The sequence below is a fragment of the Cherax quadricarinatus genome, chromosome 22 (genome assembly GCF_038502225.1).
Source record: "Cherax quadricarinatus isolate ZL_2023a chromosome 22, ASM3850222v1, whole genome shotgun sequence".
NCBI lineage: Eukaryota > Metazoa > Arthropoda > Malacostraca > Decapoda > Parastacidae > Cherax > Cherax quadricarinatus.
Genome location: NC_091313.1, coordinates 22,449,055 through 22,467,579, shown reverse-complemented (window position 1 = coordinate 22,467,579; position 18,525 = coordinate 22,449,055). Strand labels below are relative to the sequence as shown.

The 18,525-nt window shown below is 40.7% G+C and overlaps 1 protein-coding gene across 4 annotated transcripts in view; it reads left to right on the top strand.

The window, feature by feature from the left end:
• LOC128689588 (probable ATP-dependent RNA helicase vasa-like) overlaps positions 1–18,525 on the top strand; it is a 168,046-nt gene that overhangs the window by 48,976 nt on the left and 100,545 nt on the right. For all 4 annotated transcript variants that reach the window (XM_070087544.1, XM_070087545.1, XM_070087543.1 and 1 more), the window contains one exon: positions 1,534–1,648. In XM_070087544.1, coding sequence (XP_069943645.1) covers positions 1,534–1,648 — 115 coding nt within the window. The remainder of the gene's footprint in view (positions 1–1,533; positions 1,649–18,525) is intronic.

The window sequence follows — 18,525 nt, the reverse complement described above, 5'->3', positions numbered from 1 at the left end:
AGGGGTTCTGATTCCGTTTTGTTGATTTTGACAATTTGTCTCCTGTTGCTAAGGTAGGACTTGTACCAATCAACAGAACCTATACCGATAGCTTGAGGTTTTTTACATGATATATTGTGGTTGACAGTATCGAAGACCTTTTGCAGGTCTAAGGTTACCATACCTATGAGGTACCCATTGACATTTCAGTTCTCATGTAATCCATCAGATAAATTAGGGAGGTGTCAGTTGAGTAAGATCTTCTAAAGCCTGATTGATAGCTATGGAGAATGTTGTCGTCATTAAGGTACGTACTTAACTACTTGACAGTACACTGCTCTCTCTAGAATTTTGGATATTATAATTGCTTACAATTGCATATAATTGCTTACATCAGACCTACTATTTTTCTTGAAGAGAGGAGTAACTCTGGCCTCCTTGAACCCCTCCGGTACGGTATTAGTGGTGATGGACAAATTTATTATGTAAACAATAGGGATTGACAATTCAGAAGCACCTGGGGATCCACAACAGCAAATCACCTAATGCCAATAATAACTCAAAAGGCTGCAGTGCAAATGATCACGCAATCCACTACTAGACAACCCCCCCTCCCTCCTCTTCGAAGACTTAAACCTACTCATTATACAAAACATTCACTCATACAACTGTGCAAACTACTTGTACAGAACAATCAATACTAATATAAATCCCAACCTGAAGTGCTTTCTTGACAGTTGCAATAGGACCCATAGGCATAATGCTAGGCATAAAAGCCTCTGACATTGCTTGTCAAGCTAAATCTCTTCAAAAATTCAGTGTACATCAAAGGGCCCAAAATATGGAACTCTGCCAGAAATCTCCAGAACTGCTGACTCACCCTGCATTTTCAAAACTACCATTAAAAAACACCTTGTCTCCTTAACCTATCCCAGCCCATCATAAATACATATGTAAAAACTTTACATGCATTTGCTCAATATCATGAACATAGGTAAAACATTTAATCAATATATGCTTACTCAGTATCTGTAATCCTCTCAAATGTTTATCAATCCATTGTGTCAGCTTTAGGTTAATAATCCAAACTGTGATTCCTGTATCTAACTTATTAAATCCATATAGCATGAGCTAATAGAATATGCAGTTCTCATGTAAACTCCCTAATTTAAAATTGCACTCACCTAAGTGACCATATGTACAAAATTACTCATACTGTTATTGCCTTATTAATCTTAAGTTAGTCTTAAGTTTGCCCGAAATGCTCTGCATATAAAGGGGCTTTCAGCATGCACACCCAGTTGTCAAACTCCTTTGTACAAATAAGTATGCTGAAATAAAGTTCATATTCTCATGCAAGGGATGTATCCTAAGAATAGTGCTGGTTGTAATTTATGGCCATTGTCAACCTTTAGTATCTGCCAACTTCCATTGTTTTATCATTTAACCTAATTTATATTATTAGTCATTTACCTGTAAACAATTGAATTCTTGAGTATGTATACAGCTTTTAAATTGTTATACAAGTGAGTGTTTTGATTTTTTTCTCCCTAGTGTGGTACAGAAGGTCACCTGTCCCGTGATTGCCCTGATGCTTTTGGTGGAGGCAAACCTGGTGCTGGTTTTGATGGCAGAGGAGAACGTATTGGTGGTAATGCAAGAAAGGCAGGTTAGTGCATGTGTATAACAAAAGTGGAAGTTAACCTGTTAAGTGTACAAATATAGATCTACGTTCTTACTGCTAATGCTCCAAACGTAGATTTACGTTTTATTTTTCCTGCCTCCAAATTTGGCACGATTGGCCTGAGATGCCTGGTCAGCACAGAATGCGTCTTAACCCTCGGTGTGCACAGTATTAAAAAAAATTGGTACCACTGAGTACCTTGTGGGAGCACCAGTTCAATTGAGCGCCACCTAGAGCAAACCGCGGCAAACACCAAGGATTCACTGATGTCATGTCATATTAGCACTCCCCTCTTAAGAGGAAAGTGATGTTGACCCCGAGTTTAGTGGCTTCGAGGTGGATGTGGCCGTAAGTGGTCACAGAAATATCAAAAACCTCTATAATAACCCATTTGCAACATTTGTGAAATGCCATTTTAATTTTGGTACCACTGGTTGTCATCTAAGTAAAAAGAAACAACTCTGGAGCGTAATACGTGTTTGGCAGGCTGGCTGATTGGCTCTGTCTATCTCTGTCTGTTTGTATTTTTTTGTGTCCCTATTTCTTTCTGTCTGTTTCTTTCTCTGTCTTTCTCTGTCTCTATCTCACAGGTATAAATACAATTATACATTGTAAATTACCTAGGATAATCCAAAAAATCCAAAGTGCTATACTGTGCTTTTAGATATAATGCATAATAAGCATGACTGGCAACTGGCAAATAATACACATTTTCACTTGTTCAGGAATCATACGTGATCGTGTGTAATACCAGTTGGTTCAGGAGCAACTCTGAGACAAGAGACACAAGCAGACAGACAGAGACAGACAGACACACACACACACACACACACACACACACACACACACACACACACACACACACACACACACACACACACACACACACACACACACACACACACACACACACACACACACACACACACACACACACACACACACAGACACACACAGACACACACACACACAGACACACACACACACACAGACACACACACACAGACACACACACACACAGACACACACACACACACACACACACACACACACACACACACACACACACACACACACACACACACACACACACACAGGCAAACAGAAAGACACATACAGGCAGGCAGACACACACACAGGCAGACAGACAGAAAGACAGACACACACAGGCGGACAGAAAGACCGACACACACAGGCAGACAGAAAGATAAACAGACATAGCTAGACAGACAGACATGTTTGTGTGTAACAGTGAAAACAAAGCCAGGGTCCCATGCAGCAGTGCATGATCATCGTGTCACTCCACTGCTTACTCTGTCAGCAGTTTAGTAACACTCGTCTTAACACCATGCTTCAAGAAGTTTCATATATGCTCTAATGATACTCAGCATGGATTCACGAGAGGCCGTTCTTGTCTAACTAATTTATTAACTTTCTTCAGTAAAGCTTTTGAGGCTGTTGATCACGATAAAGAATTTGATATTATTTACTTAGATTTTAGTAAGGCTTTTGATAAAGTTCCACACCAAAGACTGTTAAAGAAAGTGGCAGCTCATGGCATTGGGGGAAAAATGCTCTTGTGGATCGAGTTATGGCTCAGACAGAAAGCAGAGTGTGTCCATAAATGGGGTTAAATCCGAGTGGGGATCTGTAACAAGAGGCGTACCACAGGGATCAGTCTTAGGCCCGTTGTTGTTTATAATATGTATATATCAATGACCTTGATGAGGGTATTATTAGTGATATGAGCAAATTCGCTGATGACACAAAGATAGGTAGGATAATTGATTCAAACGTAGATGTTAGGGAACTTCGGGAGGATTTAGACAAACTCTATTCTTGATCAGAAAAGTGGCAGATGCAGTTCAATGTAGATAAATGCAAGGTTCTGGAAGCTCGGGAGTGTCCATAACCCTAGCACTTATAAGTTAAATAATGTAGAACTTAGCCATACAGATTGCAAAAAGGACTTGGGGGTTATGGTGAGCAGCAACCTTAAACCAAGACAGCAGTGCCTAAGCATACATAATAAGGCAAATAGATTATTGGGATTTATATCAAGAAGTGTAAGCAACAGAAGTTCAGAGGTTATACTGCAGCTTTATACTGTACATCATTAGTAAGGCCTCACCTACATTATGCAGCTCAGTTCTGGTCTCCATATTACAGAATGGACATAAATTCGTTAGAAAACATTCAGCGTAGAATGACTAAATTAATACGTAGCATTAGAAATCTTCCTTACGAAGAAAGATTGAAGACTCTTAAATTACATTCACTTGTTAGACGAAGAGTGAGGGGAGACACATGATCGAAGTGTATAAGTGGAAGATGGGTATTAATAAAGGGGACATTAATAAGGTCTTGAGGATGTCTCTCCAAGAGAGAACCCGCAGTAATGGATTTAAATTAGACAAGTTTAGATTTAGAAAGGACATAGGAAAGTATTGGTTTGGAAATAGGGTAGTTGATGAGTGGAACAGTCTACCTAGTTGGGTTATTGAGGCTAGGACTTTGGGTAGTTTCAAATTTAGGTTGGATAAATATATGAGTGAGAGGGGTTGGATTTGAGTGGGACTTGCAAATGAGTGGATAGAGTTATCAGAGCTTATTTCTTGGGTAGCACTGAAAATTGGGTTGGTCAAATGTTTTGTTAGTGGGATGGATTGTAAAGAACCTGTCTAGTATGGGCCAACAGGCCTTCTGCAGTGTTCCTCCTTTCTTATGTTCTTATGTAAAACATCGTTCGGACCTATAAATACTTTGTATATATTCCTAAACAGTAGTAAATGACCAAGGCAGGTGTAAATGTTCACCTGTCAGTGTGTTTGTGACAATTTGAGTACAATTTCAGTACCTAATATTAGTGTCAGAACAAATATTGGCTATGAAATCACAAGAACTACTATAAATTGTAATTTTTTTTTTAACAAGCCGGCTGTCTCCCACCGAGGCAGGGTGACCCAAAAAGAAAATACTTTCATCATTCAACACTTTCACCTCACTCACACATAATCACTGTTTTTGCGGAGGTGCTCAGAACACAACAGTTTAGAAACAACAACAACAAGAAGTCGGCCGTCTCCCACCGCTTATATCTGCTTATATCCTGAAACCCCTCCTTTAGAGTGCAGGCATTGTACTTCCCATTTCCAGGACTCAAGTCCGGCTATATAAAAATAGCAGGTTTCTCTGAATCCCTAAACTAAATATTACCCTGCTCACACTCCAACAGATTGTCAGGTCCCAAATACCATTCGTCTCCATTCACTCCTATCGAACATGCTCATGCACCCTTGCTGGAAGTCCAAGCCCCTCCCCCACAAAACCTCCCTTACCCCTTCCTTCCAACCTTTTCGAGGATGACCCCTACCCCGCCTTCTTTTCCCTACAGATTTAAATGCTCTCCATGTCATTCTACTTTGATCCATTCTCTCTAAATGACCAAACCACCTCAACAACCCCACTTCAGCCCTCTGACTAATACTTTTATTAACTCCACACCTTCTCCTAATTTCCACACTCCGAATTTTCTGCATAATATTTACACTACACATTGCCCTTAGACAGGACATCTCCACTGCCTCCATCCGCCTCCTCGCAGCTGCATTCACAACCCAAGCTTCACACCCATATAAGAGTGTTGGTACTACTATACTTTCATACATTCCCTTCTTTGCCACCATAGATAACGTCTTTTTGTCTCCACATATACCTCAACGCACCACTCACCTTTTTCCCCTCATCAGTTCTATGATTAACCTCATCCTTCATAAATCCATCCGCCAACACGTCAACTCCCAAGTATCTGAAAGCATTCACGAGAAAAAAAAGGTATATCAGCAACATTTCTGCAAGCAGCAGGACTCCATGTTGCTGTCAGGTGAGCATCCTGTGCCAACTTTGCGATCTTATATCTCGGTAAGTACTGGTCCTAAAAAAAATTTTTTTGGTCTTATTACACACACAAATTTGCCCTCTTTAATTTAATTTTTTTCTTCCAAAATATTCGAAGTGCTAGGTAAGCGAACATAGATCTACGTTTGGACAGTTAATGGGTTAAAGTACTGTAAATGTATTTGTGAGTTTTAATCTTTGAATGTATGCCTGTAGGAGGTTTCAGAGGTCAACGCTTCTGATCAGGCCTAATAGTGGATCAGGGCCTGATCAACCAGGCTGTTACTGCTGACCACACGCAAACTGACATACCAGCCATAGCCCAGGTGTTCAGGTACTGACTAGGTGTTGACCAGAGCCTTCATGAAGACAGTCAGGGGTCTATTGGTAATCTTCATATATGCTGGGAGGCAGTGAATGAAGTGATGCAGTAGACCACCTGTTAATGATTATTTTTATTATTATTATTATTATTATTATTATTACAGTGGACCCTTGCCTTACGAACGCATCACGTTACGTTAAATCAGCCATCCGAAGCATTTGAATGCAAAAATTTTGCCTCGCCTCATGGTAAAAAACTCACCTTACATGATTCGTCCGGGACGCATCCCACGTGGCCTCAGCACCAGTGTTTACAAGCCAGCCAGTGCAGTCGCATCTACGCATGCATTCGGTACATTTCACATTATCCCAGTGTTTTTAGTGCTTGTAACTGCAAAATAAGTCACCATGGACCCCAAGAAAGCTTCTAGTGCCATCCCTGTGGTAAAAAGGGCAAGAATTAGTATGGAATTGAAAAAAGAGATTAAGGAAATGTGTGCAAAATGGATTGAACTGCAAACCTTTACAGATGAAAATCACCCCGACACAGCTACTGCAAGCCGTGTTGGCAACCTGTACAATGACAATGTTATGGCCCATTTTAGGAAAGTCTTAAAGGAACGGGAGGTACAGAGCTCTATGGACAGATTTGTTATGCGACAGAGGTCCAGTGACTCTCAAGCTGGTCCTAGTGACATTAAAAGAAGAAGGGAAGTAACCCTGGAAAAGGACTTGCTACCTCAAGTCCTAATGGAAGGGGATTCCCCTTCTAAACAATAACTTCCACACACTCCCCTCCTCCCATCCCATCAATCATCACCAGATCTTCAATAAAGGTAAGTGTCATGTATTCTATTCTTAGTAGAGTAGTAATTGTGCATGTCTTCTTCAGTTTGTGTATATTAAAATTAATATATCATGTGGTAAATTTTTTTTTTTTTTTTTCAGACTTTGGGGTGTCAGAAATGGATCGATTTGATTTCCATTATTTCTCATGGGGAAAATTAATTCGGCTTACGATGAGCTCTTAGGAACGGATTAATATCGTAAGGCGGGGGTCCACTGTATACTCTAGAATGAATAAAATGTCATTATGTATGTGATTTGTGGTGGCTGCAGTAGCTGCCATTCTCTCTCCTGCTGTGACTACGTATCTTCCCATTATAAAAGAAAATGGAGTGTTTGTGAGGTTAGCTGCACTACATCAGTTTCATAAGGAAAACACTGAAACAATGTATGTAATTTATAAATAAGGAATATTGTATAAAAGCACAATACCTGGAGAGAGTTCCGAGGGTCAACACCCCTGAGGCCCGGTCTGTGACCAGGCCTCATGGTGGACCAGGGCCTGATCAACCAGGCTGTTACTGCTAGCTTCATGCAGTCCAAAGTATGACCCACAGCCCAGCTGGTCAGGTACTGATTTTGGTGCCTGTGCAGTGCCTGCTTGAAGACAAATGGGGGTCTATTGGTAATCCCCCTTATGTATGCTGGGAGGCAGTTGAGCAGTCTTAGGCCCTTCACACTTATTGTGTTGTCTCTTATCATGCTAGTGGCACCCCTACTTTTCATTGGGGAAATGTTGCATCGTCTGCCAAGTCTTTTGCTTTCGTAGGGAGTGATTTTCGTGTACAAGTTTGGTACTAATCCCTCTAAGATTTTCCAAGTGTATACATGTATAATCGTGTATCACTCCTGCCTTCATTCTAGGGAGTACAGGTTTAGGAACTTCAAGCATTCCCAGTAATTGAGGCGCTTTATCGCAGTTACGCATGACGTGAAGGTTCTCTACATTTTCTAGGTCAGCAATTTCACCTACCTTGAAAGGTGATGTTAGTGTGCAGCAATATTCCAGCCTAGATAGAACAAACAACCTGAAAAGTGTCAGCGTGGGCTTGGCATCCCTTGGTTTTGAAGGTTCTCATTATCCATCCTGTCATTTTTGTAGCAGATGCAATTGATACAATGTTATGGTCCTTGAAGGTGAGATCCTCTGACATGATCACTACCAGTTTTCCACTATTGTGTGGTTGGAATTTGTTTTATACTCCGATGAAGTTTTAATTTCCTCACGTTTTCCATATCGTAGGTAATTGAAATTTCTCATTACAGTGGACCCTTGGTTATCGGCCGTAATCCGTTCCAGAAGCTCGGCCTAAGACCAAAATGGCTGAAAACCAAAATAATATTTCCCATAAGAATTAATCTAAATACAGTTAATCCGTTCCAGACAATTTTTTTTTTTTTTAACGAGTCGGCCATCTCCCACCAAGGCAGGGTGTCAAAAAAAAGAAAGAAAATTCCCGAAAAGAAAATACTTTTGTCATTCAACACTTTCACCGCACTCACACATAATCACTGTTTTTGCAGAGGTGCTCAGAATACAACAGTTTAGAAGCATATACAGTGGACCCCCGCATACCGTTGGCATCACATAACCATTAAATCCGCATACTGATACATTTTATCGCTAAGATTTTGCCTCGCATACCGCTAAAAAAACCCACTCAACGCTATTCGTCCGAGACGCGTCTAATGTGCGGCCTGAGCCAGCCTCGCATGTTCCGCCGGTGGCATTGTTTACAAGCCAGCCTCCGCGGTAACATCCAAGCATACAATCGGAACATTTCGTATTATTACAGTGTTTTTGGTGATTTTATCTGCAAAATAAGTGACCATGGGCACCAAGAAAGCTTCTAGTGCCAACCCTGTGGTAAAAAGGGTGAGAAATATTATCGAAATACTGTGGTACCATGGTCAACTGCTGATGCTGCTGCTGCTGTAGCACCGTCTGCTGCTGCTGCTGCTGCTGCTGCTGCTGTAGTACCGTCTGCTGCTGCTGTAGCACCGTCTGCTGCTGCTGTAGCACTGTCAGCTGCTGCTGTAGCACTGTCAGCTGCTGCTGCTGCTGCACTGTCAGCTGCTGCTGCTGTAGCACCATCTGCTGCTGCTGCTGCTGCTGCTGCTGCTGTAGTACCGTCTGCTGCTGCTGTAGCACCGTCTGCTGCTGCTGTAGCACTGTCAGCTGCTGCTGCTGCTGCTGCTGCTGCTGCTGTAGCACCGTTGTTGGTATGGCTTATTGAGAATACCAAGAAACAACCCCAGAGGGTTAGCCACCCAGGATAACCCAAAAAAGTCAGTGTCATCGAAGACTGTCTAACTTATTTCCATTTTGGTCCTTAATCTTGTCTCCCAGGATGCAACCCACACCAGTCGACTAACACCCAGGTGAACAGGGAAAAATGCCTGGAACTAGTGCTCATATTGGTGAATTTAAAGCCAGCAAAGGTTGGTTTGAGAGATTTAAGAATCGTAGTGGCATACACAGTGTGATGAGGCCTGTTCTGGAAGAAAATGCCAAACAGGACCTAGAGTACTCATGAGGAAAAGGCACTCCCAGGACACAGTGTCTCATCAGTCATTGCTGCATCTTCAATAAAGGTAAGTGTCATTTATTCTTCATTTAGTAGAGTAATACATGCACAATATACATTGTGCATGTACTACTCTACTATTGTGCATGTATCCTTCTCTTTGTGTGTAGGAAAATGTATATTTCATGTGGTAAAAAATTTTTTTTCATACTTTTGGGTGTCTTGCACGGATTAATTTGATTTCCATTATTTCTTATGGGGAAAATTCATTCGCATAACAATGAGCTCTCAGGAACGGATTAATATCGTTATGCGGGGGGTCCACTGTACATATAAAGACACACAACATATCCCTCCAAACTGCCAATATCCCAAACCCCTCCTTTAACCCTTTGAGGGTCGGTCACGTACAATTACATCATTGCAGCCAGGGTTGGTCACGTACTTGTACACCTAAATTCTAGTGCCTTCAGATCTGGCGGAAGGTGACAGGCCTACATATGAAAGAATGGGTCAGTGTGCACAGTATAAAAAAAAATCCTGAAGCAAGCAGTGCATAATGAGCAAAAAACTTGGACTGTGTTTTTGGTTTAAAACAGCGACTTTCTAGTGTATTTTTCTGTTGGAGTGTGAGCAGGGTAATATTTAGTGAAGGGATTCAGGGAAACCGGTTATTTTCATATAGTCGGACTTGAGTCCTGGAAATGGGAAGTATAATGCCTGCACTTTAAAGGAGGGGTTTGGGATATTAGCAGTTTGGAGGGATATGTTGTGTATCTTTATATGTGTATGCTTCTAAACTGTTGTATTCTGAGCACCTCTGCAAAAACAGTGATAATGTGAGTGTGGTGAAAGTGTTGAATGATGATGAAAGTAGTTTCTTTTTGGGGATTTTCTTTCTTTTTTGGGTCACCCTGACTCGGTGGGAGACGGCCGACTTGTTGAAAAAAAAAAAAAATTCTCATTTCCTTGGTCTCATTTGATAGAATGGAAGATATATTACAGAATTAGAGATGATTTTGATTAGTTTCACAATGACAAGTATCTTGAAATTGATCTCAAATTAGCGAAAATGATCGATTTTTGCTGATGTTCAAGAGTAAACAAATCAAGCCAGGCATCCAATACACGTCAACTGGTGAGTCTGATATTCTTTCACAAGTGTGTTTATATCATTTATACCATTTTTACAATGATGCAGTAGTATACATAACAGAAAACCTATTTTCTAAGAATAAAAATTCAAAAGGGAAAGCAAAAGTAATGTAAGAGGGGCCTAGAGATGTGACTAATGAACAGATAAAATGTTATTTTAGTGCCATGAATGTCTACATTGTTTTTCCTGGACCCTATTTCGAAATTGGCATCTTTTGAAATTTGTGTGAAATTGCCCAAATTGCCAATTTCTGACCACTTAATTGGGTAGTTGAAATAGGTAGTTGTCGATAGAACAAATGGAGTTCTAGGGAAATAGCTATGATTTTAGTCAACTGTAACATTGGAATTGGCCGAAAATAGGGCTCAAAGTGGGCGAAATCGCCCACTTTGAGACCGCTAACTTCACGAGAGCATAATTCCGTAAGTTTTCCATCAAATTTCATACTTTTGGTGTCATTATGTTCAGAAAAAGATTCTCTGTCATTTCACAAGAAAAAAAAAATTTTATACCCTGAGAAGGAGTTTGGGACAGGGCCTCTCGACCCTTAAAGGGTTAAAGTGCAGGCATTGTACATCCCGTTTCCAGGACCCAAGTCCGGCTATATAAAAATAACTGGTTTCCCTGAATCCCTTCACTAAATATTACCCTTCTCACACTCCAGACAAAAATATTCGCAAAAATAATTTTTTTAACAATTATATAAGTGTTACATACCTTTATTTAAGGCTAATGCTGGCTTCTGGAAGATAGGGAGGAGGAAAGAGAAAGGAATTAGTGTTTGGAAGGGGAATCCCCCTCCATGAAGAATAGGTAGCAAAGCCTTATCTGGGGTTACTTCCCTTCTTCGTCTTTTAATGCCACTAGGACCAGCTTTAGAGTCACTAGACCCCTGTCACACAAATCTGGCCATAGAGGTCTGGTTCCGGCATCTCTTTAAGATTTCCCTGAAGTGGGACAGGGTTTTGTCACTGAATATGTTGCAGATATGGTTTGTTTCAACTTGGTCAGGGTGGTGTTTCTCTACAAAAGCTTGCACCCTAGTCCACATTGCACACACCTCTTGAATCTCTGAAGAAGGCACGTCCTTCACTCCCTCTTCCTCCTCTGAAGCAAGTTCCTCATTTGCAGTCTGTTCATGTTTGAGTTGAAGCTCTTGCAGCTCTTCAGTGGTTAGCTCTTCGCTGTGGTCCTCCTCCAACTCTTCCACATCCTCACCACTCACCTTCAACCCCAGAGACTTTCCCAGTGCCACAGTAGAGTCCACAAGGTCAGCCTCAAACCCTTCAAAAATCCCTCTCTTGGACACAACCTGGCCATAATTTTCTCCAAGCAGAGTTTGAAGTCCTAGAAGTCACTCCTTCCCAAGCCTTACCTATAAAGTTTATGCAATTGAGGATAGTGAAGTGATCTTTCCAGAACTCTCTTAGGGTCAACTGAGTGTCAGAGTTCACTTCAAAGCACTTTTCAAACACTGCTTTTGTGTAGAGTTTTTTGAAGTTAGAAATGACCTGCTGATCCATGGGCTGGAGGAGAGGAGTGGTGTTAGGAAGTGAGAACTTCACTGTGATGAAATTGAAGTCCCTAAACACTTAATCTTCCAAGTCTGGAGGATGTGCAGGAGCATTGTCCAATACCAGGAGGCACTTGAGTGGAAATTTCTTTTCCAGGAGGTATTTTTTCACACTTGGGCCAAACACATCATTAACACACACTGAAAATTTGCCTTGTGACCCATGCCTTATGATTAGCTTTCCACATCACACACAATCTATTCTTGACAACATTGCTTTTCTTGAACACACTTGGATTTTCTGAGTGATACACCAGTAAAGGCTTCACTTTAAAATTCCCACTAGCATTAGCACACAACAAAAGAGTAAGCCTGTCTTTCATAGGCTTTTGTCCCGGCAGTGCCTTTTCGTCCTGCATGATATAGGTCCTGTTCAGCATTTTCTTCCAAAACAGGCCTGTTTCATAACAATTGAACACTTGTTGAGGGTTTTAATTGTTCAGCCTTTACATAGTCCTTGAACTCCTGCACATACTTTTCAGCTGCTTTTTTGTCAGAACTTGCAGCCTCTCCATCCCTTAAAATACTGTGTATGCCACTATGCTTCTTAAATTTCTCAAATCACCCTTTTCTGGCCCTAAATTCAATACCAGGAGCATTTGTTCCAGGAGTTTTCTGTAGAAGATCCTCATGTAACTGCCTTGCCTTCTCACAAATAACACTTTCCACAACTCTGTCTCCCACTTACTCTTTTTCCTTAATCCACAATAACAACAACTTTTCCATCTCTCCCATTATTGGTGACCTTTGTTTCATTATAAAAGTTACTCCTCTCGCAACATTAGCGTCCTTGATTTGTTCTTTCTTTGCCAGGATGGATGTAATTGTTGATTTATTCTTGCTGTACATCCTGGCAAGTTCCAGCACCTGCATTCCACTCTAATAAGTAAGTTTATTCAGGTATACACAAATACAGTTACATAGATTATCATACATAGCAGCATATGTGTAAAGTACCTAGGATAACCCAAAAAAGTCAGAGTGACTTATTTCCATTGGGGTCCTTTTACCTTATTATAATAATATAAAGGTTATAATATTATTATTCTATAATGAAGATAACATCTTATTATCATACTTAAAAGATTATCTACAATACGAGGGTCATTACTAGGAATAAGGTAAAATTACACGTGTGTTAGCTAAAAAATAAAAAATCGGTCCCTTCCCTTTCTGTAGCTACATTCATCACACCTTTTGGCACTTATTGAACTGGTTCATGCTATGACTGGCTTTGACATGTGCAGGCAGTCTGTTCCATTCCTTTATTACTGTACAATAAAAGGTGTTTGAAGCCTGACCAGTGACTGTGGGTACAGTGGACCCCCGGTTATCGGCCGTAATCCGTTCCTGAAGGTCGGCTGATAACTGTAATGGCCGATAACCGAATATTTCCCATAAGAATTAATGGAAATAAAATTAATTCGTTTCCAACAAAAATATTCTCAAAAAAAAATTTTTTTTTAATTATGTAAGTATTACATACCTTTATTGAAGGCTAATGCTGGCTTCTGGAAGATAGAGAGGAGGAAAGAGGGAGGAGTTAGTGTTTGGAAGGGGAATCCCCCTCCATGAAGACTAGGTAGTAATGCCTTCTCTGGGGTTACTTCCCTTCTCTGTCTTTTAATGCTACTAGAACCAGCTTGAGTCACTGGACCCCTGTCTCAAAATAACTGTCCACAGGGAAATCTTTAAGATTTCCCTGAAGTGGGACAGGGTTTTGTCATTAAACATGTTGCAGATATGGCTTGTTTCAGCTTTGTCTGGGTGGTGTTTCTCTACAAAAGCTTGCACCCTGGTCACACACCTCTTTAATCTCTGAAGAAGGCATCTCCTTCACTCTCTCTTCCTCCTCCTCCTCTGAAGCACGTTCCTCAGCTGCAATCTGTTGCTGTTCAAGTTGAAGCTCTTACAGCTCTTCAGTGGTAAGCTCTTCCCTGTGGTCCTCCACAAACTCTTCCACATCCTCACCACTCACCTCCAACCCTAGGGACTTCCCCAAAGACAATAGAGTCCACAGGGTCGGCAGGGTCAGGGTCACAGTGAGTCTCGCACCCTTCAAAATCCCTCTCTTGGACACAATCTGGCCACAGTTTTCTCCAAGCAGAGTTCAAAGTCCTGGAAGTCACTTCCTCCCAAGCCTTACCTATAAGTCTTATGCAATGGAGAATAGTGAAATGATTCCTCCAGAACTCTCTTAGGGTCAGCTGAGTGTCCGAGGTCACTTCAAAACACTTTTGAAACACTGCTTTTGTGTAGAGTTTTTTGAAGTTAGAAATGACCTGCTGGTCCATGGGCTGGAGAAGAGGAGTGGTGTTAGGAGGCAAGAACTTCACTTTTATAAAACTGAAGTCCCTAAACATTTGGTCTTCCAAGTCTGAAGGATGTACAGGAGCATTGTCCAGTAACAGGAGGTACTTGAGTGGCAATTTCTTTTCCAGGAGGTATTTTTCACACTTGGACCAAACACATCATTAACTCACTCTTTGAAAATTTGCCTTGTGACCCATGCCTTATGATTAGCTTTATACATCACACAGTCTATTATTCATGACATTGTTTTTCTTAAACACACTGGGATTTTCTGAGTGATACACAAGTAAAGGCTTCACTTTGAAATCCCCACTAGCATTACCACACAACAAAAGAATAAGCCTGTCTTTCATAAGCTTGTGACCTGGCAGTGTCTTTTCCTCCTGGGTAATGTAGATCCTCTTTGGGATTTTCTTCCAAAACAGGCCTGTTTTGTCACAATTGAAAACTTGTTGGGGTTCAAATCCTTCAGCCTTTACATAGTCCTGGAATTCGTGAACATACTGTTCAGCTGCACATTCGTCAGAACTTGCAGCCTCACCATGCCTTACAACACTGTGTATGCCACTACACTTCTTAAATCTATCAAACCATCCTTTACTGGCCCTAAATTCACAAACTGCAGCACTTGTTCCAGGCATTTGATGCAACAGGTGTGTAGTAAGAATTAAAACAGTTTGCCACCTTAGATGTTTCGTGGCATACCTCATTATCAATAGTGAGTACTATGTTAGACCTATCTACTGGTTTATGGCTATACTGTTTTAGTTGTTGCCAGAGCTTTCTAGGGTTATGCTTATACTCTTCCATTTTTGAGTAATACATGTAGTGCTTTGCCTTTGCTCCTTTTATAAGTCTTTGCATTCTATTCCTCACCCTTTGGAATTCATTTAGTGCTGCAATATCCTGTCTGTTTGCTTTAAATCTTTTTAGCAGCTGGTCTCGGAATTTCATATTATCTAATATCTCAGTTTATTCTCTATAAGGATTACAATGCTGAGTTTACAGAATTTGGTTATTGTGTGGTTTACATGTAGTAAAATAATAATTACAGAGGGTGCCACTAGAACACCTAGCATGGCTAGGCATTTCGGGCAGACTTACATTAATTCTTAAATTTAAAATATTACAAATTATGAGGCGAGTTGGTATTATGGCTAAGTGACTAAATACTAGTTTGTGAGTTTAGCAATGTGAATGCTTTTGTTTTGGCACAATACATAGTTTCAGTATTGGAGTATCACAGGCCAACTTATGACTAGTTAGGATTCATTATTTTAAGATTGAGATTGATATTTCTGTTTATGGTCAAATGGGTGAGCGAGTGTAAGTGTGAACCACCAGGTGGTATTCGTGTAATTAGTTGACGGGGTGTATCAGGGAGATAAGATGTTTTCTAATGGTAGTTTTGAAGTGATGAATGTGTCTGCAGTTCTAGAGTTTTCAGGTAGGGTGTTCCAGATTTTAGGGCCTTTGACATACATTGAATTTTTGTAAAGGTTTAGTCGGACATGGGGAATGTCATAGAGATGTTTGTGTCTGGTGTTATGCCTGTGGGTTCTGTCGCAACTATCAAGAAAGCGTTTTAGGTCAAGGTTAATATTGGAATTTAAGGTTCTGTAGATGTAGATTGCACAGCAGTAAGTGTGGATGTACTGAACAGGGAGTAAGTTCAGATCTATGTAGAGGGGGGGAGGTGTTGCAAGGGATGTGATTTAGTGATTATTCTTACTGCGGCTTTTTGTTGGGTTATTTTGGCTTTAGGTGAGTTGCTGCAGTTGATCCCCAAGCACAAATAGCATAGGTGAAGTATGGAAAAATCAGCGAGTGGTGTAGTGTGAGAAGGGCATTTTGCGGCACTTAGTATCGTATCTTGGAGAGGATCCCAACCGTTTTGGATACTTTTTTGGTTATGAGTTTTATATGGGTGCTGAAATTCAGGTTGTTGTCGAGGTATAGGCCTAGGAATTTGCCCTCATTATGTCTGGCAATTAGTGTTGTCGATCTTAATGTTAATTTGCGCAACTCCTGCTCTGCTACCAAACATAATATAGTAGGTTTTGTCAGTGTTAAGCGTAGTCATCAAGGATTCAGTTCTTCGTTTAATCCTAACCTCTTTAACTGGTGCAATATTATCAAGGATGGTAGTGAACATTGTTTTGAATTTTTCCCAGGCATTGTTTACGTCCGTGCAACTTATCTCTGTCCGGTCACAATTGTGTAGCCTATTTACCAGTGTTTCTTTACTGTAGTTTCTAGTTGACCTCATTTTTATTGTCCTGTGTAGGCCTATCCTATCCCTAGTGATTTTCCTGGTGCAATAAGTGATGAAATGATCAGTAAGGCCTGTGGTAATGATGCCTGACTGACTAATGATCTCAGAGTGATTACAAAGAATGTGGTCAGTTAGGGTGGCTGAGAACTGTGTGATCTGAGTTGGTGTATTAATTAGTCAAGTGTAACTATTTAAACCTAGTATTTGCTTATACCTTTTGCATAGCCCATTATTTTGTTGCTGAAAACAGATATTGAGGTCGCCCAGTATTATTGTCTCGCAATTGTTTTCAAGTCCGGACAAGACCGGAAAAGTCTTATAAGAACTGGTCCTGGGTGGGAGGGCAGTAACTAGTTCCAACTAAGATGGGTTTAGTCTTTGGAAGCAGCACTTCAAACCATAGAATCTCTAGTTTATTGTTTTTAAATCAAGTCTTGGGTTGTAAGCTAAGTCATTTCTAATGTAGGCACATACCCCACCACCCTTTCTGTTCCTAACTAAGCGTTTTATATTGTAACCTTCTATTTTGACCTCGTCATCAGTCACCGTATCATCCAACCAGGATTCAGAAATGGATATAACTGCTGCCCTAGTTCTCTTAGTTAGAATCCTAGTTTCTGCCAATTTTGGAAAAAGTGATCTTGCATTGACATGAATAAAGTGAAGGCCTGTTTTCATAAAACAATTATAATCATCAGTATATGGCAATGGGTCATTTGTATTAAAATTAGGTAAATCAATGTCATCATTGCTAAAGGGTAACTGTGCCAAAGTGCATTTGTTAAACACAAAATGAATTCTGGCATTTGTCTCCACAGACTCCTAAGTGCACCACTCACTCTTTTTCCCTCATCAATTCTATGATTCACCTCATCTTTCATAGACCCATCTGCTGACACGTCCACTCCCAAATATCTGAATACGTTCACCTCCTCCATACTCTCTCCCTCCAATCTGATATTCAATCTTTCATCACCTAATCTTTTTGTTATCCTCATAACCTTACTCTTTCCTGTATTCACCTTTAATTTTCTTCTTTTGCACACCCTACCAAATTCATCCACCAATCTCTGCAACTTCTCTTCAGAATCTCCCAAGAGCACAGTGTCATCAGCAAAGAGCAGCTGTGACAACTCCCACTTTGTGTGTGATTCTTTATCTTTTAACTCCACGCCTCTTGCCAAGACCCTCGCATTTACTTCTCTTACAACCCCATCTATAAATATATTAAACAACCACGGTGACATCACACATCCTTGTCTAAGGCCTACTTTTACTGGGAAAAAATTTCCCTCTTTCCTACATACTCTAACTTGAGCCTCACTATCCTCGTAAAAACTCTTCACTGCTTTCAGTAACCTACCTCCTACACCATACACTTGCAACATCTGCCACATTGCCCCCCTATCCACCCTGTCATACGCCTTTTCCAAATCCATAAATGCCACAAAGACCTCTTTAGCCTTATCTAAATACTGTTCACTTATATGTTTCACTGTAAACACCTGGTCCACACACCCCCTACCTTTCCTAAAGCCTCCTTGTTCATCTGCTATCCTATTCTCCGTCTTACTCTTAATTCTTTCAATTATAACTCTACCATACACTTTACCAGGTACACTCAACAGACTTATCCCCCTATAATTTTTGCACTCTCTTTTATCCCCTTTGCCTTTATACAAAGGAACTATGCATGCTCTCTGCCAATCCCTAGGTACCTTACCTTCTTCCATACATTTATTAAATAATTGCACCAACCACTCCAAAACTATATCCCCACCTGCTTTTAACATTTCTATCTTTATCCCATCAATCCCGGCTGCCTTACCCCCTTTCATTTTACCTACTGCCTCACGAACTTCCCCCACACTCACAACTGGCTCTTCCTCACTCCTACAAGATGTTATTCCTCCTTGCCCTATACACGAAATCACAGCTTCCCTATCTTCA